General features: G+C 32.3%; 1 protein-coding gene across 7 annotated transcripts; it reads left to right on the top strand.

Annotated features, from left to right (window-relative positions):
• Positions 1 to 1761: 1761 nt before the first annotated feature.
• Positions 1762 to 23488, top strand: LOC113510719 (zinc finger protein 84-like). 7 transcript variants are annotated; one of them, XM_031909283.2, is made up of 22 exons: positions 1762 to 2347; positions 2419 to 2643; positions 3760 to 3910; positions 5006 to 5163; positions 5609 to 5683; positions 7020 to 7172; positions 7658 to 7867; positions 8165 to 8332; positions 8694 to 8824; positions 9448 to 9545; positions 10729 to 10867; positions 11498 to 11649; positions 12643 to 12810; positions 13505 to 13732; positions 14148 to 14328; positions 15084 to 15251; positions 16181 to 16348; positions 16905 to 17072; positions 17890 to 18050; positions 18329 to 18500; positions 18953 to 19040; positions 19934 to 23488. In XM_031909283.2, the coding sequence occupies exons 1-22, from the start codon at positions 2288 to 2290 to the stop codon at positions 20102 to 20104; spliced, it is 3393 nt and encodes a 1130-aa protein (XP_031765143.1). In that variant the 5' UTR covers positions 1762 to 2287; the 3' UTR covers positions 20105 to 23488. The 7 variants fall into 7 exon arrangements, with proteins under 7 accessions (XP_031765143.1, XP_026750048.1, XP_031765145.1 ...); XM_026894247.3 differs by having other exon boundaries at positions 1763 to 2347; positions 5003 to 5163; XM_031909285.2 differs by having other exon boundaries at positions 1763 to 2347; positions 5006 to 5103.
• The last annotated feature ends 1351 nt before the right edge of the window (positions 23489 to 24839 follow it).

Raw genomic sequence — 24839 nt, forward strand, 5'->3', positions numbered from 1 at the left:
CGTAGGACTAGCCATAGATTCGAGGTGGCATTTTCTACCCGGGCCTCAACCTGCGTGGCCCCTCTGTGGGTCTAGCTTGCGGGGCTTGCAGTGCCGCTACCAACTGGTACAACTGCCATCATCTAGTCTTGGGCCCCGGACTGGTCTGCCACCCGGGACCTTCTGGCCTAATGTAACCCTGTACGAATATATAACAACCAGTGAGAAAATAAATTAAGTTACCTTGCAAAACGTGTCGATTATTTTAATTAAACTATACTCGTATAACACCACCAATTCGGGGGGAGGGATTGTTATACGAACTATCAGTCCATTGCTAGTAATATACCCTATCAGGTCGACCTCCACGTGGTTCCCCCTGGAAACCATCGTGCTGAATTTCTGATGTATTCTCATCACGATGAGCCAACCTACCTTTCCATTCTCATCTTCATCCCTCACTGGCGCCTCGCCAGCGTATACCGTTAGTGTAGTTGGGGTTACCATTCCATTATCATCCAGTAAAAAAAACCACCAATTGTATTGCCCCAAACGCCAAAAAAATTTTCTTACGGGAATAAAAAGTATTCTACTTCTCAAATTGGAGCTATCTGCATGAAAGAACATCGCCACACAAGAGTTTTATATATTATAGTAGGTAATAATTACGTGAATAATGAAAGAATAACTTTTACACGCTTAGTTTTATTATTATGCAACTTGGAATAGTTACGCGGACGGACAACCTAATGGAAAGCGGTAACCGTCGCCTATAGACATGAACAGTACCATGGACATAACAGAATATACTGTATCGCCTATGATAGCACACACTGGAAATCGAGAATCCCATTGCTAGCAAAATACCCAACCAGGTGGACCTCCTCGCGGTTCGGCCTGGAAACTACTATGGTTAATTCCTAATGAATTCATCATCATGGGTTAACTGGCCTGTTTTCATTCTCATCAATCACCCTTCATTGGTGCTCCGCCAACGTATCCCTTTAGCGCAGGCGGGTTACCATACCATTTTCACACATCAAAAAAAAATCCTCCAAACCAAATCATAGCCATATAAACACATTTGCTTCACGGCAGAAACGCGAATGGGACAAAGATATTTAATTTCTAAAAGTTGTATGCTTGCAGTAACGTAATTATTTTTAAATTACCTACTTTAAAAACGTGCAGGCTTTATATTCGTTTGTATTTTTCATGTCCCTTACACGTACCTTACTAGATATTTTCGCCAATTATAAACTGATTTTTAACGGACTCTGGAAAAGGAGGAGGTTCTATGTTCAACTTAATGTTCAACTGTACCAAGTACTGTGACTGTACTTTTATTTAAAGTTATTTTTACAATTAATAGAGTTTATTTCCGTGTTGATGCCATAATAAGTTATTTTATCTCAATTGAAATCGAAATTTCTTTGTTTAGTACAAAATTTTAATTATTTCATCTTAAGTCACTGATGTGTTATTCGACGTGTTATTTTTTCAAATAAATTTATTAGGAAATGGGTTTTTTTTTGTTACACTACAAAAGAACTTTTACGCTACTGCATTATACTCAATTTTACCATTTGTGGAATTTTTATTAACAAGACACAATTCAATAAAATACTAAACACATGAACACAATATTAAATAATCAGAAAACTGAACGCAATGTTAAAATTTCGTTATTAATTCCATGTTGGCTGCAATACCACAGATATTTATAAAATAGCGCCATCTATCAAGAATTCTTTAAACTAAAAATTTTCGAGAGAACTAACTAAAATATCGGTTACTACTCTTTTCGTGGCAGTTAATATAAAAAATATATAAAATTTAAATTTTATATTTATTTAATCTGTATTTTGTAAGATTACGATGATAATTATATTACAATTAACTACCTTGTGCACTGAGTGCTATGGTATTAGTGTTGGTAGAATTGATATCTGATCGTGACTAAACTTTCGTTCTTTCGTGTATGTGTGCAAAGAAATCAGTGTTTTCTATAGATTTTCACATTAGGTCAACATAAAAAGTATATTTTATACAAATAACAAAACTAATATCGTCTAAATTTGGTATTAAGATAGTTGTATATTAATGTGTTGTAAACAAAGGTACCACAGGAAAAATTCATGAATATGTTTTTGTGCGCTAAGTTTCATAATGGCGGCCCGTCGCGTCCCCCGCGCCTCCATTTCGATGACAGTCAAATTATGACAATGCCGATGCCTAAAATGTAAAAATGTGTTATTGTAAATATTTTAGTGAAAGTTGTTAACTTTTAATATTGTGGGGACTGACAATGAATCCAGAACATCATAATATCAATACGGGTGGTGGCCAACCTCCTGGAAGTTCAGAGGTTCGTGGAATCTTGAGAAATTATTTTTTGTTTATTTAAGTACACATTTAATATGCACTTTTTCATTGCAGTCTCAGAGTCAAAGAGTGCAAAATGCACAGCAGCAACAAGCAAGTAATATGCCTGCAACAACCTCTGCGACGGACTTGAGAGTGAATTCGGCGGCCGTAAACGTTGCTTTGTCTAGCGTCGCCAAATATTGGGTGTTTACAAATTTATTTCCGAGCCCCATCCCACAAGTTTCTGTTTACGGACTACCAACTGGAACACGAATAGAAAATGGAAAACCAGTTCAGGTAAAAATATAAGTTTTTCTAAAAAAAATATTAGTCATCATTTTTAGGAAGAAATTAGGTATACAATATGTCTGATAATGATAAGTCATGTTAGATCACTATGCATGTGTGAGAACTATGATACTAAACAAAACTAAAAATATAAGGCTGCTAGCCATTATTTGTACTGTGAAAATTAAAGCTGTCATAATATCTTTTTATTTTAAATTCTCTTGTATTAAATCATTGAAATTAATAAAGGCTCTAACAAATTCCTTAAACTACCAATTGTGATTATTGTATGTAAAATTTCTTATCTATATAATAAAAAAGAGGATTGTAAAAAATAGGAATTAAGATTTATTGGCAACAATGTTAATAGATATTTATACTCAGTATTGACTACAATATGGATAATAATTAAAGTTTATAGAAAATGGTTGAGTAACAATAGTAGTTATTAAAAAATACTGCAGTTAATAAGATTAACAGCTACAGCTAATAGGTATTGTGTAAGTTACAATTATATTAATAACTAAAAATTAAAACTGATAACAGTTCATAGAAATATATAAGAAATTTGTTGATATTTTCTATCTGATAAAAATAACACCATTATGAAATGTAGCGACTATTTTTATTGAACATGTAAATATAATTGTATCCTTTAACAATATGAGAACTAGCTATTTGCTGTAGTTATCAAAGATCTGTAACTACATTAGTGTATTGCATAAACAACATATGTCCTTTTATCCTTTATGTCCAAAAATATAGACAAATACTTTATTGTTTCTACCAAAAGATAAGACTAGTAAACTTATAGATAGATATAAACAATTACAAGAAATGTTCACAGTGAGAAAACAATAGGTGGCCTTATCGCTAAAAGCAGTCTCTTCCAGACAACTTTTGGATGAAGAAGAGTAGTTATAAACAGTTTGATCAGAGGCATGATAACAATTGTTATATTTAAATACATATAGAGATGAAATACATGCAATACTATAAATATATATATCCTTATTTTCTGTTAAATATATAATTACAAATATAAATGTGTACCCACCTACATAAAGAAATAATATGGCAGACATTGTATATTTAAATATAATTATTTCCATTTTTTTACTCCAGGATTTGGGACAGGCACATGCCAGTATACTTAATGGAGACCCCAACATCATCTTGGGCCATCATGCAGGTCAACCACAAGTCACTGTTTCTGCTGGGGCCCAACAAATTCCTGTGTCCCAAATTATTGCTACACAATCAGGACAAGCACATGGTATTTACATTTTACTTCTTTTTAAATAATGTATGAGTATGTATATAAAAAACATACATAAAAAGAGAATATAAACGTTATATGTTTATATTCTCTTTTTATGTATGTTTTTTTTTATACCACTTAGTATGGCAAACAACAATAACAGAGTATACTGTTTCGCCCATGATGATACCCTCCATGCATTGCCATTCCTAAGGACTCCGGTGTTATTCCTCTGTACCCAGTAAATTCACTCCATATCCCACCCTTCAAACCAAAACACAGCCATGCAAACAAACTTGCTTCACAGTTGAAACACGAATGGGACAGAGGTACCTTTGACTTTTGTACAAAGTCTCCCTCTGGTTGTGTCATGCATAATCTATTACTAATGCATTATTGATTTCTTTTTTATTCATTATATATGTGTTTACATTTGTATTAATCACATTCTATAAAAAATGAGTTGATTTTTTTCTTGTTAAACACCTTAAATTAACCTATATGTTCACAGAAAGTAACAATCTATATGAAGTATAAAAAAAGATTTAGGTGGTAACTCTGTATTTGATTAAATAGTTCAATATTAATAATAATTAAATAGTAGTAGGTTTAATAATTTAGGGCTGAAGTTTTTATACATAAGTAACATACACTATTCTGTGAAACTAAATGCAAATATTTTAAATATAATCTAAACTCCCTTCAGATGTCACATTACAGTGAATTATATCAAACTGTATCCTGCGGCATTACTCACATGAATCTGTACATATCTTATGTGTTAAGTTACTAGCATTTCCATGTACCAAATTTCATTCAAATCTATTCAGTAGTTTTTACAAAGAGTAACAAGCATTCTATCGATCATTACTAACTTTCACATTTTTTTTTATACAACTTAGAATGGCAAACAAGCTGACGGCACATGTGATGGAAAGTGGTAACCGTCGCCTATAGACATGAGCAATACCATGGACATAATACTGTTTCCCCCATGATACCCCCCATACATTGCCATTCCTGAGGGCTCAGGTGTTATTCCTCTGTACCCTGTAAATTCACGCCATATCCCATATTTATTATATTAATAGGATTAATTTGTTACAGAAGCACTGGTGGCACATAATCAACAGCAAGAGCTAGCACAGCAAGCCTCAAGTGCTGGAGCACAGGTCACTGTTACTCCAGGCCAACCCACTCATCAGCAGGTACCCAATAATCGGGTCGAGTTTGTACAACACCATAACATTGATATGGTAAATCATGTGGTAACTCATTCCGTTTATTAGCGGGAATGCTAAACATATGTTGCTGTTGTGTAGAGAATAGAATTTCATAATACCCTCAAGCTTGTGAGGTTGGTATCAGTTGGATGCATGAATGGACCTAACTATTGTTAAAAGTGATCTTGAAATCTATAGAAAGCTTCACTATTTTCTTATCTCAACCTTCTAGTAGACAGGAAATTATAAAAAGGAAAAAAGAAAATGTAACAATAATTTAATTATTATTTGCATGTAATATCTTCCTTCAATTGTTATGTGCATGTAAATCTTTAAAATATCTTGGATGATTAATGTTGTCATCCTAAAGTAATAATAAATGTGATTGATGTTCCTATAAAACACCGCAAATCATTGGCTTGAATTTATTAAATATAATGTGTTATAATATTGATTGAAATGTGTCTAAAACAAACTTTTATATGTTCAGGGGCATCATTCACAGCAGCATTTGATGCAACAACAACTGATGGCTAGTACTCGGCCAGAGCATACGAATCAACAGGTTTGTCTATTTTATTTATTTAATTTTTACAATTGAAACTTATATTGTAAGTTGCCCCCATACATTGTGCACTTGTAAAACAAATGTTCCTGTACTTCACGCTGCTTATTATTCCATCAATCAACAGGTCAGTGAGGTAAGATCATTAGGCATATATTACATTTTGTAGTTTTATTATTATTAGATTTTTACATTTATTTGTACTTCTAGACTTTGTGATTTTATTAATTGCAAATTATTATCGTAATGCCATCAAAATATTAAAATCGTTCCAAAGGATAAATGGCGTGTGTAGCGTGGATTCAAACCCCGCTCACTTTAAAATCTTTATGTTGGCAATAATTTTGAGTATATTTTTTTATATTTCTTTGATATGTCACTGACCTATTTGTAACTAGCATATGAGTATATAATATGTTGTATTGCTTTTTGTATCTATAAGTAACTTTACGACATTAAAGGCTATTGCTATACAAAACCATATCAATAGCTTTTAATGTCTTTATCCTTTAACACCCATTAATTTGTCTGCTTTCATCACTATATCACTATGCTATTATCATATATGATATATATAATTCCAATATTTTTAAATATAATATGAGCTGCATCTTCGTTTTATACGACTCTCCATGTAAGACCTAATACCTAAAGAGATTTGTTAAATACAGGTTGAAAAAATAATGAGATCTCACTACTAGATCATTTCTAAACTACACAACACAACTGTTGTAATCAATTCCTGATGATTTATCATATCAGCCGTTAACTGTTCACTGCTGATTATAGGCATTCCTCTTAGGAGATTTTCGAGTAGTTGCTACGCTTGGCATGTGGATTGGCAATAACTAAGCTTTAATGAGGTCTTAACTTGGTCTGTATACTATATTATAATAATTCTATAGATACAATAATATAATATACCACTTAAACAGCATGAAGATATTTAAAAAAGAGATTAAAAAAATATTAACTTGTAATAAAACTCAAATCTATCTCTTGAACTTAGGATCCACTGGATCTAATACTGTGTTTTTACTATACATATTGTGTATTAGGCATGTAAGATGCTTATAGACCATTCCTTTCAAGCTGTATAAATATTCGTAAATGTGTATAAAACATATTTTTTATTACTGTAAATGTCAGTAGAAAACATGTTGTATTTTAGTACAAATGGAGAGTTACAGATTATCAAATGACTTACGGTGATGAATTTTGTATATTTGTGGAATATATTTATATCCTATTTTCTTTTTATGTTCCGATTAAATTAGATTTTCATTCTTATTTATAACTTTTAGTTATAGAATTTTCATACTAAATTGTATTACAGATACAATTAACTGTCAGTGAAGATGGCATTGTAACAGTTGTGGAGCCAGGTGGAGGGAAGCTTGTGGATAAGGAGGAATTACACGAGGCAATCAAAATGCCCACAGACCACACACTCACAGTACATCAATTGCAGCAGATAGTTGGACAACAGGTACCGCAGTGACTAATCTTCAGTGTTAGCAATAATGGATAGTAGTGGAAAGCATTCTATACCTGTATTTGTTTAGACTAAGTTTTTTTTTATATTGTTGAGGTTTCAGGTAAATAAAAATAGTGTACAACCAAGATCTACAATTTATAAATAAAGTATGCTATAACAACAAAAATATGAACCATGAATTAATTATGAAAGTAATGGAATATGACTAGTTTTATGATAATACTTTTGTCAACAGATTAATCTGGAAACTTCTAATGTATGCATTAGTTTCATAAAACACATTCAATTAAAATAAGATGATTAAAGAAACCAGTGTCGTATGACACGTAAATTCACACCAGAAACTAGTCACCACCAGAACCAATATTTTAGATGATGTCACATAAGTAGTATTGCATATTCTATTGAATATAGTTTTCCATTTGAAAATTTTGCTTTATTGAACACACACATTTCAATTGCCAATATTTTTATAGGTATTGGACAGCGTGGTTCGTATAGAGCAGGCAACCGGTGAACCGGCCAATATTTTGGTGACGCATAACCCTGACGGAACCACTTCCATAGAAGCCAGCGCGGCTGACCCGTTGGCAATAGTCAAAGATGAAAAAAGCGCTAGCAAAATGGAGACAGCTCAGTTTGCTATACCTGCAGATATAAAGGACATTAAGGGTATTGATTTGAAAGTGAGTACTTAATGATTATATGTATGATTTAGTAAATATATTGCTAATCTTATCAATGTTAATGTATTATGCCTATTGCACCTACATTAAGCATGAGTTTGTTAAAGGTTGTGCCATATAAACTATACAGTGAATTGATAAGTTAATAAGTAATATTTCAAAAATTTGTAAGTAGTTGCTATTAATATATGAAACTTTTATTCCTGAAACATTAATATACACATTTCTTTAATTTCTATAAGAATAGCTCCATTTTTTTTTTTGTTGAAAACATTTAAAACATACACTTTTGAACAGAGTGTTGGTGCAATGGGTATGGAGGGTGCAGTGGTGAAGATTTCTGCAGGATCATCAGAGCATGATCTCCATGCTATGTACAAAGTAAATGTGGAAGATCTCTCCCAATTACTTGCTTACCATGAAGTGTTTGGCAAACTCAATGCTGAAGGACAACAGCAAACAAAGGTATGAGTAAAATAACAGTATAGTTTTATATTTGTGGTATGATCCCTGATTCCTAGTTGTAATCCATAGGGTTACATGATAAATAATATCCTATGTGTTAATCAGAGCTGTTTTATCAATCTACCAAATTCATTTAAATCTGTTCAGTGTAATTGAGTAACAAACAACTAAACTCATTTAATACCACTACATTTATAGTATAATTTTACTTTGCTTCATGGCTCCTTTTATTACAATATGACTAAGGAGGGCATATATAATAGGTTATATTTTATTGGCTATTGTTTGTGTTTACTGTACAATAATCTATTTGTAACTGTCTTCATTATTTTAAATTTAAAGTGCTAATTTGTTTATATAGGTAATAAATGAAGTGGAGGTAGAGCCAGGTACCAGTGGCACCCTGGCAGAATCCGAGTCCTCCCCGGGCCACCACTCCTGTGACATTTGCGGGAAGTCCTTCCAATTTCGCTACCAACTTATTGTTCACAGGTATTTAAATTTGTTAAGAAATCCAACATTAGGAATATATAATTATTATGATAAACTACTTGAAATATTGACACATAATAACTGTAACTGTTAAATTTCTAGCTTTGACTTCCACGAGACAGGCTTTGCCTAGTGTGGGGTCATAGTTGTATTTTACTACAAGCTAATTTTGTTTAGAGGAAATAAATAAAGTTATTATTATAATAACTATCTCAAAAAAGTTGCTAAACATGTAGTAACCATTGAAATAAAATTATTGATATTAATTAACTTGAACGAATTTTGCTCTCGTCTAACTAAAATCGGTGCTGTGGTGATAAATGTAACATTCGACAAGCCTACATTTCGCGTAACAAACCTTCGCATATTTTTTATACAACTTTGAATGGTAAACTATATGCTGGTGGAAGATACTATTAGTGACGTGTATATACTTTGACGTCTATGGTACCTCTAATGTGTGGCTATTCATGAAGATTAAAATGTTGACTTATACCCTATCATGTATATTAATAAATATTTTATTTCTATACATTACCTCTGATAATCTTTACCATTTCCCCATTGTGTAATTGTGGATAATGATTAGTGCTTTTTAATTGACAATGTATTGTATTGTACAGGCGATATCATGGCGAAAGCAAACCATACACGTGTCAAGTATGCGGTTCGGCGTTTGCTAATCCCGTCGAACTGTCACGACACGGAAAATGTCATCTTGGTATGTAAAATCATTAGTCATAAGTATATGACATTTATATGACAAGGTACTGTTAATTGGTAACATTAGTTGATAAAGAAATATATGTAAGATGATTCATATATTTATAATTTATTCAACTATATTTAACCTAATATTATAAATTTAATAGTTTCTAAAGATATTTTAATATTTATTACTCCAATTAGTCTAATGTATTAACGATTAAATTTAACGATTTTTACATAGGTTAACTATTTGTTTTGTTAATTATGTTTACCACTATTTTTGAGTTTGTTGGAAGTTTAAATTATTACAAACCGTTTTGTTTCCTCTCTATTACTTAACTGTGTATTATATAATGCTTGCAGTACAAGAGTATGATATGATATCAAATTAAAAGTTTTATTTTTCGTAACTGTGTTATTACACAAAATTAAGATAGTCCTGAGTTACGGTACTTCTATCTCCCTTTCTTTGCTTTTTTCTTTTTTTTATGATCAACCCTGACAACTTGTTTACTGAAAAAGAAAGAGATAGACGGATTGTGGATGGCTGTCAAAAAAAGGGTGGGTTGGAGGTCGATAATTTCTTGGCATCCATTTTTGTATTGTAATCACAATGGTCACAAAATTACTATACTATATGTTTGTCTGTCTGTGTGTTTTTTAATGGATGATAATGGAATAGTGACCCCGCCTCCAGTAAGAGGTGATAGGTGAGGATGAAAAGGTAGGTCAGTTAGCCCATCGTGACGAATTCAACGATAAATTAGTCACGATAGTTTCCAGGGGAAACCGCGTGGAGGTCGACCTGATAGGGTATATTACTAATGGGACATAGACTAACGGGAGTTTAGTTTATTTACTAACGATCTCTTCCCCCCTGTCTGTCTGTCTTAAGACAAATAAACCTAACTTACATTACGACACTAGTATAAAGTATCATACATGAAATTAATTTGAGATTTGTAAATAAAACTGGTCTTACAGTGAAAGGTGCCCAAATGATACCCGAAAACTATTTTCGTTCCACTATTTGTAGTTCTACTAGTTCTCAATGTAAATTAGATTGAAGGGACTTATTTATGTGCGTCTTAATTATTGGATTAAATTTCACTAGCAACTTAGATACAAAGAAATTGTTCATTTATTTCCTTGACTACAGAACTTACTGTAAAGTTAATATAAGACTATCATTATAGCTGGAGATCCAGCTGAGAGACATGCAAAGAGGTCAACTCAAGACAAACCGTATGCCTGCACCACTTGCCACAAAACATTTTCTCGGAAAGAGCATCTCGACAACCATGTCCGCAGCCATACTGGAGAGACTCCATATAGGTATTAAGCTATTTTTATTGTATTTCTAATTGGAAAAGTGTATACATAAATTCCTAATTTTGCTTTTCATGTGTGATGACCTATCAATTTGTTTGGCATTTTATGTTCAATAAATGTATTAAAACTATTTCTCAGAAAATAATAATGACATCAACTATATTCATTCTTGACCTTCACATTTTATCTGCAAATTTTTTTTCAACCGTCTAGAGGTGAAAATGTAACGTACAAATAAGCTGACTGATTTATAAAACATGCACTACTTTTTATTTATTGGAATAAATTATAGGCTATTTGCTGTACACATTTTGTGGTACCAAATATCCACACTTCCGATTTTATTTCACAAAATAATGGATTTCAATGTTAACAAAATTAGTACGAGACCATTAACGACAGTAAGTAAACCTTATCGATCACAAAATGACTCACCACTGTCGATATAGAATATGCGAAGGTAAGATGCAAGATTTACCGTCAAATAAAGAACGTCTTTTTTTTTAATTTTTTAAATAAACTATAATAATAAAATGAACTTAATATATTAATCTATTATTAAATCGCAGTCGATATAAATTGTGTTATATTTCTATAGACATTACATTTAATAAATCGAAATTGTCAATACAGATGTGAATATTGCTCGAAAACATTCACGCGTAAGGAGCATATGGTAAACCATGTGCGAAAACATACGGGCGAGACGCCGCATCGCTGCGAGATATGCAAGAAGAGCTTCACTAGGAAGGAGCACTTCATGAACCACGTTATGTGGCACACTGGTATGTCTCATAGTGGTCCGGTTTATCTCTTATTCTATCATTAGGGTTGCCATCTAAAAATTTTTTGAGATAATTTAAGGTGGAAGACAAACACAAAGTAGCCCGTTGCGCTATACGCATTGTGTGGATACATTGTAATGTCTCCTGTCAAAAAAGTTAAAAACTGCAATTATTATATTTTAATCATTAAATTACAATTACAGATTTATATATTATACTATATCTTATTAAATATGAAGTTTGGCAGCCCTGATGAATTTGAAATATTCCATTTTTTTTTAACAAAGCAACATTTTAAACATCTAAAGAATATTGATTCTAAAATATAAATAGCTTTATTTGATCATATCACTTTGTACAAAAGTTTTTAATCAAATGGAATATTAATATGTATTATTTTGTATTATATTATTATTAAGCATATTGTAGGAAACTTATTATTATTATAATATTTTTTTTACAAATTTTTTCAACATTCGGTAGTTAAATAATATGTATGTAGTTTTTTTTTATTATTTACGCAAATTATTATTTATCAATGCGCATATTATATTTCTTATAAATCACCTTTATTTTAATGATGCAATACTTTTTTAATCTAATCACATAATGTTAGTTGCATGTTAGTAAAAAGAGTATGTGCATACATTCTATGTAGGTGTAGTTATTTTTATTTTGAATACAAATTAATAAAGAAATTTAAATATATTCGTGTTTTGATAATAGATAATTAATTTCCTGTTAGCTTATATGGAACACCCAAGCCTGCACCAGATTATGGGCTCTTACCAGTGGTGCAGAAAGTAGAAAAGTTATTGAATGATTCAACTATTTTTAGCTTTAACAATATAACATAAGTAAATAAGTGGACTCGCATATATTGCTAAACCACTAACACTCACACGAAACGGGAACAATAACATGGATACGAGCCGCGAGAGATATAGTTGCATCATTGAATGTTAACATTTTATTTTCTGCCCACCCAAATAGGTGAAACGCCGCATCATTGTCAAATTTGCGACAAGAAGTTCACTAGGAACGAGCATTTAGTGAACCATATGAGATCGCATACAAACGATACTCCGTTCCGATGCGAACTGTGTGGCAAGTCTTTTACAAGAAAAGAACACTTCACCAATCACATTATGTGGCACACGGGTTAGTATAGTTTTTATTTCGCGCTGTACATTGGTAATGACACACGGAGAACGGTGGCACGTCATTAGCACTGTCGGCGGCAACACCCATTGTACTGTGCTCCTGGTGTAAGGCTTGGATTTTCCGATGTTACACTTATAACAAACAAATATGTTCTATATCTGTTAGTGTTTGGGAACGAATGCTCTGTAAATATTAACATATGCATGTGTATGCACGATATATCTATTGGTGTAAATCAATTATTTAATCATTTTTATTTCATTATTATTATTTTTTTAAATTATTCCTACTATATGTATAATGTTTAATATCATAATTACGTCATAAAGCCTAAAAACATAAAATATGGTATAAAGATTCTTTATATGATAAGACTTTTAGGCAACTCTCACAAGAATCAATGAAAATAAAATTTTCTCTCATTCCCACAGAACTTTTTCATATTCTTTCGAAACTTCTATAATGCAATAGTTTTAAACGAAAATCTACTTTGACTAATCACAGTATTTCCTGAAATATAAAACCTAGAAACATAATTCTACACTAACGTACTTCATACATTATAACGTCTACTATTGTTAGCGATTTTCTCCTAAAACAGCCAAAAACGAAACTTAAGTATATTTTTGTTTTTTTCTTTTTCGTTTCCTAATTTCTTTTAACTGCATTAATGTTTGTTTCTAATAAACAGGTGAAACACCTCATAGATGCGACTTTTGCTCTAAAACATTTACTCGTAAAGAGCATCTGTTGAATCATGTCCGCCAACATACGGGCGAATCGCCACATCGCTGCAACTTCTGTTCCAAATCGTTCACGCGCCGTGAGCATCTCGTGAACCACGTCCGACAACACACTGGAGAGACACCCTTTCAGTGTGGATATTGTCCCAAAGCATTCACCAGGAAAGACCACCTAGGTAATATTTTATGCAGACTGTTATTATATTTTATGAATATTTGCTCTTATTTTAATTAAATAAACAAATGACAAATTCATGTTCAGACAAATAAGTAATTTATTTGCCACTAGTGCTTACAATAATGGTTATCGTCATTTTATGTTGCTGGGTCAGTTAAAACTATGGCCATTACAGAAAATATTATATTACAACTACCTATGGCACCCCTTTTACTTTTCAATATCTGAAAACTAAAGTGGTATGCTTCTTGTGACAGATTCTATTGGCTGTCTTACAATGACCCAAATATTATTGCCAGACTATAGAAATAGACAATATGCTTGACGGTATCAACAACCTATTTAGAGTATTCATATAAAAATGCCACCAGTAATTATACAAAATGTATTAAATTATAAATATAAATTTGCAGTGAACCATGTCCGTCAGCACACGGGCGAATCACCACATAAGTGTTCTTTCTGCACTAAATCGTTCACGCGGAAGGAGCATTTGACGAATCACGTGCGCCAACATACCGGAGAGTCGCCCCATCGTTGTTCTTTCTGCGCTAAGTCGTTCACAAGGAAAGAACATCTTACAAACCATATCAGGTAAGAGGAACGCTATCTAAACTATGGTGCTTTCTAGTAAAATTATAGAAATTCAATAACCAATTTAATGTTAAGGGTTAAACGTCATCTATCATTATTAGAAGGTGCCATATTACTTTCTAATGTTCACATATTTATTATACGTTTTCGTTCATATTAGAAGTAGAATCGAAAACAATGCTGTGCTACAAGCTGCTGTAAATGTTTACGGTTGTGTCAAAACTTACCGTCTAGTAGATTAACCCTAGTATCCAAAGCATGTTTCCTTTAGTATGCATGTTATAGCATGACTCTTTCCATTCATAAATCATCTCAAGGTAAGATCATAATAAGAATTGTATTAGTTAATTCATAATCGGACCCTCGTAACCTGCGCGGTAAACTGTTACTCCCAGACGGCATTTGTGTGAAGTTTTAAAGTAAGCAGTAGCACAGCATTGTGCATTCCGATTTGGCTCCTTCAGTGAGCTTCGGCAGCATTTAATTCTAACATCTTTTTTATAATTACACAAAATGGTATTCATAATATTTCGGTACAAAATAAAAAAAAAAATAAAAAAAACATTTGTGTTATTATATATATTTGTTATTTTGTATGGTTCGAATTATACATATATAGTTTATGTTAGAATTTATGCAGCTGAATTTTTTAGCCCATTTTGGTAATCCTTAAGAGTTTGTAAAATTGAATCATTTAGTTAGAGGCGTGCAATAGATAGTATTTTAATCAAATCGGAATGTGCTCTGTTGTGCAGACAGCATACGGGCGAAACGCCACACAAGTGCACGTACTGCCCGCGCGCGTTCTCCCGCAAGGAACACCTCAACAACCACATTCGCCAGCACACCGGCGACATGCCGCACTCTTGCACCTACTGCAACAAGAGTTTCACGAGAAAAGAGCATCTCGTTAATCATATCAGGTAATATGTCGTTATTTACAGTCAACAGAATAAAATACTGCGGAAATATTGCAATTTTTTCAACTGTAAGGATGTAAAAGTGCTAAATAGTGCATTAGTTACTTTAAACGTGGTTTGTAAGTGACTTATTTCTTTTTGTTTTCATAAATATATCTAAAGAACATGTTATTATTTATTTACAAAAAATGAAAAAAAAACACTGAATCAATTTCCAGAAAATTATCATTGTTGTGTTAGCTGTTCAGATAAGTGGTGTTTTTCAATCACGAAGGTCTGGTCGTCCTCGTTGTGCTAGTCAGTGAATAAAACGCAAAGTTGAAAAAATCTAATATATTGTTATTTTTTTATGTAGATTATCTACTGTTAGCCAGTGAAATAAATATTTAGAAACATACGTATTGAATTTAGATAGATATTTCTTAAACATCGATTAAGTTAACGAATACATACTTTAAATCCTTCACATACAGTTTATCCCAGCATTTTCGCCCAGCCTCGCGATTGCGTTAGAATCTGCGGGTCTACCATGAAATGAAATTCCGAAATTTCGGATCATAAAAGTCCAAAGGAACAATATTTTAACATTTTAAATATATCCAAACGGCAAGTATTATGTAATTTTAACATCAAATTTATGTTTCGTTTGGCTCCGAAATTTCGGAAAACATTTCATGGTAGGCCCTCTGGTTAGTCTAAACAACCTTTCTTTCGCTCATATTCGCACAAGTATAGTTGTACAAATAGCTACGTGCGTATAGAGATAAAACTCGTGTGTCACCTAGCCATTAAAAAGATTTAGTTTCAATGTGGAATATATATTGCGAAACCAAATAATTTCTTGAGGCAGTTTATTCCATTCAGATCTAACTAACTCATTCGGTACTTAGTTGCGTAGGTAATTAGGTCCTAATCAGAATGTATTGCCGCAGACAACATACCGGAGAGACACCGTTCAAGTGTACATATTGCACGAAATCCTTTTCACGGAAGGAGCACCTAACGAACCATGTGCACCTCCATACTGGCGAAACACCGCACAAGTGCCCGTTCTGTACTAAGACATTCTCTCGGAAGGAGCATTTGACCAACCATGTCAGGTTAGTGTGAATAAATTTTCATTTTAATTAATGTTTTGTTAATAGTTTGTTGGTGTGTGTTGATATGAATGAAATTAAAATTACTAATCCATGGAAGTATTTAAATAATGTAAACAAAGTATAAAGAATTGAAAAACGACAAAAAGTTTTCAGCCTCCCATATTAACCTTCAACAGTCTAGATAATAAGCGAGAATCGAAATTCTTTCTTTCTTTTCTGTAGATATTTAACGTTTGCCTAGTCGTACTGTACGCGTATTTTTCTAGAATTCACTTAGTATATCCATAATCATCTCGTACTACGTACTCGTATAATCTTTGATTACGATTACACTACGACTGTTATGTAAGTTTACTAATTTAGTTAATTATTAAACCAAACAAAAAGTTAAGTTAATCCAAACTAACTTTGGTTAGCAATTGTGCTAAAAATACAAACATATATTTAAAAGGATTAATTTAAAGTATACGACACTCGGTTAATTCTAAATTTGAAAATTTCATTTATAGATTTTTTATCTTCATTACTTACTATCTAGTTATTATTGTATTTACAGGATCCACACGGGCGAGTCTCCGCACCGGTGCGAATTTTGCCAGAAAACATTCACTCGTAAGGAGCATCTCACCAACCACTTGAAGCAGCATACTGGCGACACACCGCACGCCTGCAAAATCTGCGCCAAACCCTTTACCAGAAAAGAACACCTTGTTACTCATATGAGGTATGGAATTTCTTATGTACTAATTTTAGAATCTGTATAACAGCAAAATGTTGTTATACACAGATAAAACTGTTTAGCATTATTTCCCTGTATAAATTATTATTTATTACCAATCTGCCTCTGTTTCATATGAATAAATATTGTACATATAAATGTTATGTAGAGCCGTGTGGTCCCGGCATGGAATAGGCCACCACTTCCTTTCCCGTGGGTGTCGTAAGAGACGACTAAAGGAGGGCGAGGGATGGGCAACAGTGTTCCTCTTAAAACATTTCTGAAGCCTAACTGCGGTTGCTGATCCGCCTTCCGAGCATGACAACTACTGGCAAAACTCCATAATAATATGATATTGAAACTTTCTGTAAAAAATTAATAAATGACAGTGAAAACAGAAAAATAGACGCGAACAACGATTTTGTTTTGATTCTTTAATTTAAAGATATTAACAGGACCTGATTAGACTTGCCATAACACGGGTATTTCAAAAACCTGTTAAATTATACAGAATTCATCCAGAAGTCTTAACAGCATTATTTTTAAGACTTCCAGATGCAGTCGAAAAGATAAACAATCTTTTACTACACAACATATTAACTCTCTTAATCATAAAAACTTTTAAGTCTCTCATAAACCTATTTTGGCTATTGATCTGCTGTCTCTTTCCTTTGTGCTAAAGTTTCAGTTTGAATGAATGGGAGAAAACAGTGTAATACTTAAAACAGGTTTTTAGGTTTTTGTTTTCATAAATAAGGGGGTAAATTTATAAAATTCCCGTTACATATAGATCTTTAGCGTCATACAAATTTTATTCTCACAGATCGCACAGTTGCGGCGAACGCCCATTCAGTTGTAACGAGTGCGGTAAATCATTCCCGTTGAAAGGCAACCTACTATTCCACGAACGGTCACATAACAAGGGCAATGGCGGTGCGAGGCCCTTCAGGTGCGATGTCTGTTCGAAGGACTTCCTGTGTAAAGGTCAGTAAATGTATTACAACTTAAAAATAACTACATATAATTGTTATATTAATTTTATAAATTTGTAAGATATATTAAAAAAAGAAGATGGATATAGTTGAATTGTAATTATAATTGGTATAAGAGTAGACTGCTTTAATGATTTAACAAATTTGTGTTGTGAAATTTTAACTAATTTTTCTTTTTACTGTTTAGAGTTCTCAACTATTATCATCTCATCATCTATAACTCATCATCATCATATTAAGACCATCAATGACTGAATTTGTTCATGGCAGGACACCTGGTATCTCACCGTCGCACGCACGCGGAAGCGGGAGGTGCCGCAGGCGGGGCAGCGGGCGGAGCACCCACTGCGGCGGAATGCGGCTGCGACACGGCGCCCGATGCTGAGTGCACTAAGTGCGACAAGGGAGACGTCGAGCGGCCGGAGAGAAAACACGACATTAGGTAAATTAATTCTACTAATATTATTACTTTGAATGTTTGTAATAACTTTTTTGAAACTGTTAAACCGGTTTAAATAAAATTTAGTACAAAAATGGACTAAACACTGGATAAACATATCAGGGTACTATTTATAATAATTATTTATTCTTTATTGCACCACTTAAAGAATAATACAAAAATATACATTTTTATATATTACACATATGAAAGATCTTATTGCTAAAGCAACCTCTTTCAGACAACCTTTGAATAAAGGAGAGAAAAGATGATTTTTTTTATTAACCTTTGCTTTATATTCCCATTGATCGACTCAAAATATTGTGTGAGCACTTTTGAGGACCTCCGCTCTTTCATAATGTTGTAGGTACCATTGTACCTTATACCATTTAATACATCTTTATTATTAATCATATTTTAAATGAGATTTAAAGTTTTAAACTTTTTTTTTGCAGCCGGACAACAACAGAAAACAGACCTGCTGAAAGTAGTATCACACAAAACCCCCAGAATAGCACAACTGTGATGCAAATAACAAATCAAGTAAGTAAATAATTCATTGCCATTATCAAACCTCAAAACTTATAAAATACTGTGATCTTCATTGTGATAAAATTTGTATCATATTCATATGTTTGCGAAGCAAAAAATTACATATATGTGACAAATAATCATAAATTACTAATTACTGTTTGTAGTCACGTAATAAGAATATTCCTCTTGCCACTCCATTACCGTAGGTGATGATAGAAATAGAATGTGATTTATGAATGATGAGCCATAATCACTTATTACCACATTGTAAGATCTAGAAATAGCACTCACTTTCTCCACGATATACATGGTAACACAGCGATAATCACTCATACCAAATCGTCGCAATCACTCATAGCAAGACAATGTCACTTTCATCCCACTAAAAAAGGGCGAGACAATAAAGTCGATTCTGACGCGTTATTTCTCTAAACTTATCCCTAATATTAAAATTTCCATTTGATGTTAAATTTTTATTCTAAGGATTCTAAATATAAACTACATTTTAAGAGATTTAAATCAAAATTATTATAAATCGAGTTTATGATGGCCCATAAAACAGTAATTTTGACGAAACTATTCCAAAAGAATCCTCATTTAGAAGTGAAACGTCTCGCAAAATATGCGGCGACAAAATGGCTGTCGGAGATTGATGGTTAATATGGAAGTTTGTGCAATTTCTGATAGTAATAGTAGTGATCAATCTTTGAGTATTAACAGTCATACACTAATGGTAGCGGAATTTAACAAAATAATTCTAATCAAATAACCAGTGATATGGACTTCTGCAAGATAGCACTTAGTTCAGTAGAACATTTTCATAATAATTTTTTAAACTCAATAATTATGCACATATAAATGTATTTTGGCTTCTGTTAATTATTGCCATATATCTAAAACAGCAAGTTCGCGCGGGCGTCGCGACGAGCGGTTCCGATGTAGCGGGTGTGACAGGCGTGGCGAGCGTGTCGGGCGTGGCGAATGTGGCTGCTAGCGGTACGTTCGCGCATCCCGCCGCCGCCACACACCACGCCGGCGCCGCTATACACCACCCCGTCACTGTGAACTACTAGCACCACGCCATGTCGACTGCGCCGCAAGCCTGCCACCAGCTACTGTGAGCCGCGACGATCGACACACGACACGCGTAGCCGCGACGAGTGTGACTACCACGCCCCGTCGCCTACGCCCCTATCCTGCCACTGTATACTGTGAGGAACAATCGAGTACACGATAATCGACATGAGAACGTGTTTCCACCCTACATAATGTATTTCATGTTTCATTTTATCTCTTTTTTCATAACACATAACATCTTCTCTAATTCTAATAATTTAATTCTTTTTTTCATAACATCTGATTTTAGTTATTTAATGTTTTGTGGTTAAATCTTAATTTGAAAGAGACAAATCACTAATAATTAATAGCCGGTGCTATTTTTATTTTTAACCGACTTCTAAAAGTAGGAGCTTCACAGTTTTTTTTTTTCATGTTTGTTGCCTCATAACTCTGTGATTTATAAATCTATTTGGAAAATTGTGTTTTTTTTTATCTAAACAATATACTTTCAGATTGGTCACACAGAAATTTTATCGAAATGGGCTCAGTGGTTTAGTTTTTAAATCAAAATAACTGGTTTTTGTACAACTGAAGTTGTTTTATTTTTATAAAACACGATCTTAATTATGATCGCATATGACTTTAAAATTTTACATTTACAGTTTTTTTTTTTTTTTTTGCATTTTACAGTTTACTACTAATTAGATTTTTTATGGATTGAAACAGTGAACTTTCAATATTCAACTTTTCTCTAGTTGATTCAAACAATGTACAGTCCAATTGGTAACAGCTAAACAACTGAAATTTTTATCAATCATAGATAACATGAATACGCAAGTGTATTTTCAGTCTAAAAACAAGACTCCTGTGAACAAAATGGCAAACACCCAAATAAAACCCATTAATTTCAAAAAGAATCATCAAAAGTGAAATACAAAAGATGCCCGAATTATGAATCTCATGATTTTGGCAATCGGTTGAAAAAAAAATTTTTTTGATTCCGTATATAAAAGATAAAAAGAATTCTTTATAAGATCACTTTATTTTCTGTCTGTTTATCTACTAAGACCCATCAAGGGATTTGCCAGGAATCAATATTTTATAACACAAGTAAGGGAAAAAAATCCGTAATCCGCAAATTTGTGGTTACATTACAAAAAATATTCTTCTATAAAAAATATAGTCTGACTTGTACGTGACAGGTTCTTGTTTATTTTAATAAGACTTTATTTAAAGTGTTTATATTTTATATGTGGTACGTTTAGTTAACACTTTTGGCATGTCTTTTTATTGAAATAACAGCACATAAAACATACATATAGCCAAAATAAAAATGATTTTGTGTTAATCGATTATGTATTATCTAACTTTAAAGTTCTTATTTTTGAATGACTAATTTAAAAAAAAGACATACCAAGATCGCTTCCTAATAAAAGAAAAAGATATTAATTATCTACATTTCCATGGGAATATCATATATATTTTCCTATCTTAGTGGATATTTATGTAAGACGAGAAAACTATACCTAACTCAAAGCGGAGCTAGAAAAAAACGCTATAGCCAGATATGTGTAATATAATGAGATTACTACGTGTAGATATTACATCGTAATGCGAACTCATAATGTCGGTTTTTACGTGAACACTGCTTGTTGTACTCATTCACAATCTTTGTATGACATTACATTACAAATTACCCAAATTTGGACATGGATTAAGGTACCACTTATTTCTATTGTATAAAATCCAATTCACTCGATACATTTTGAGTCGAGATTGAATAGGTCTGGGATGTAACTTATTTGTAAATATATACACTTAATTTTTAGTCGGAATTCGAATATGTCCTTAGCAAGATAGTTATAACTATTTTTTTTTCTCAGAGCAATATGATTTTGTTTATTAATGATAAATGGTTATGTACTGTCACCAATACGCTATATTCGTTAATTGTAATACAAACTAAGAAATTCAAATCTTCCTCGTTTTATCGCTGAACTGCTTTTTATGTAATAAATAGTATAATGTAAATAAAACTGATAAATAGTATGTAAAAAGGTGATTGTTGCTTTTGTGATTTACTTGATATTTATGAATATAAAGCATCAAATATAGACAGTAAAGGTGTTTGATTCAGTTTAATTACCAATCAATAAGTAATATCCATAATTCATTAGTTTTACTGTTAATATCCACACATTTATAGTTTAATTACGGTTACCAGATTAACACTTAATTTTTCACTATGTACACACCAGTAAATTGATTTTAGGTTTTATTTTAGATATTTTTTACAGATTTGCTTATAATGACAAATCATGCTACATATAAAACATTCCTGAAAAAAAATTGGTGTAGTAACCGAGAAAAATATTTATTATTTTATTGTAATTTGCAGTGGAACTATATCCTTATTTATGGTCAAAGTTCCTTTATCTTGGTTTTTAATTATTTTGGGTATACAAAAGTATCAACATATTTTATGCGATATTAAGGCTTAGGTGGAAATATTAAATCATATTTTTATTTACTTAATCTTAAAAAGGGACCATAGGCGCGAGAGGTGATTAAAATAAATTCTCTTGCAATTTCCCAAGGAATTAACAAAATTCATATGATCAAACCAATTGTATATTTAGAGTAAAACAGATAAAAATACCCTAATAATACTATGGTATGGTCCAGCTTAGGTAATAACTATTCTTTGCCATGTATGTATAGTACAAGTGTGATAAAATCAATAAATGTAATGTTTTTTATGAAAAAATGTATAGAAGTAAAATGGAAGGCTGTGTTGCTTAGCTTACATCGTTTGACTACAAAGGGGATGACAATAAACAAAATGTCAGAAAATATCCTTAAAATGTATGTTGAGAATGAGCTAGTAGTGCATAACTTAATTTTACCTGACTCTTTTATGAATGGAGATCTTATCCCATATTGTAGTAGATCGATGATAGCATGGCATAATCGCCAGTCAGTACACGAAGTGGTGTTATAATCACTTTTGTTTACTGTAACAGCTTGTAAAACTATCAATTAGCTTGTATCTATTTGTACATAGTCTATTATAACCTATTAGTTTATCCTGTAGCGTAATTAAGTGTAATAAAATTATATCATTTATGTTAATAATGGCTGGATTGTGGTATAAATATTGTTAAACTGAGATGGGATAAAACGATTAAAAATCGTCCGGTTTTAGTAATTTCTTTTTTATAGGTGCAGAAAATCATGGAGATAATTTTTATCACAGCCAAATGATATCTTATCTTCAATGGTGCCACGCTAATTTATATTTTATAGTAATCATAAACTTAGAAACAATAGTCTATACTAAAAATTAATTTATGTTCAGTAATTTGATATGGATGAGATTAAAAATTTTAAAGAAAGTAGTTTTTTTTTTTCATTTCTATTACCACCATTTTTTTAGTGTCTGGTTATAATAAATGAAGTATAAAGTGTAATTATCGACATTCATGAAAAATATAGAATGAATATATTTGCCAAAATCCTCTAATAAAATATAAAAAATATTTTCTTGATTGTATTTCTCAATAGGGTAGTGCCTCTGGCTTCCACTACAATCTTTGTGGTAAACAAAATTTGACATGCTCACATTGTTTTTAGTAATGGATTGGTAAATCCACCTACGCCGACAGAGCATAACAACACTAACCTATCATGGTTATGATAAAAAACATGTCTATTACCGCATAGTTATGAATTCATTTGGAATTAAGGATGATGGTTTCCCCTTCTAACTGGTTATTTGATTTGATTTAATTCTGCTACCATTAGTATGTAAACGTCTGTCAACACAACCTTCCATATTAGTCATCAATTTCCGACTACCATTTCGTCCATGTCATTTTGCGACGTGTATCACCTCTAAATGAGCCATTTTCAGGCATTTTAATAGATCGCTGTCGAACCTACTATTAATCATTCAAAAGGCACCCGAATTACAAATAACTCATTTTTGGCTGTGTTGTCATATTTATACCTTTATAGTTGAGGATTAGGGTGATTATTGTCTTGTAATGAATCGTTACAAGAAAATAATTCTGATTCAATAATCTAACATTTGGAATTTCACAAAGTAATATATAGTTCAGTAAAATAGAAAAGGTCTAAAATGTAAACGGATCCAGTATATTGCTCAACTAATTTTGTTAATCTCAAATTTTTTTTTTCTGCAAATTAGAATAACAAACAGGCTGACAGACCATCTGATGGAAAAAGGTAACCGTTGCCTATAGACATGAGCAGTACCATGGACATAACAGAGTATACTGTTTTGCCCACGATACTCCCCATGTATTGTCATTCCTGAGAATTCAGGTGTTATTCCTCTGTACCCTGTAATTTCACTGCCATATCACACCTTTCAAATTGAAACACAGCCATGAAAAATAACTGCTTCAAGGTAGAAACATGAATGGGACAAAAGAGCCCAAGTAAACAACTTTTGAACAGTCTCCTTTTCTCATGTTTTCTAGTAATTAGAAAACACACGAGAATTAGCAATTAAATTGATGTAGTTTTTGGGCTTGGACAAATACTAACAAAAGATTAACTTTTTTGGTCTATAAATCAAGTTTATGGACCATGGTAATTTACTAAAAATGCAGAAAAATCAATTGTCATTGTAACAAAATTATATTACTTCTTGTTTTCTATTCATGTTATCAACATGTACAAAGACACTGCAATTTTCATACAGCATAACACAAATTTGTAATA

This window comes from Galleria mellonella, unplaced genomic scaffold (assembly GCF_026898425.1).
Source record: "Galleria mellonella isolate WM207_F2 unplaced genomic scaffold, CSIRO_AGI_GalMel_v1 utg139, whole genome shotgun sequence".
Classification (NCBI taxonomy): domain Eukaryota; kingdom Metazoa; phylum Arthropoda; class Insecta; order Lepidoptera; family Pyralidae; genus Galleria; species Galleria mellonella.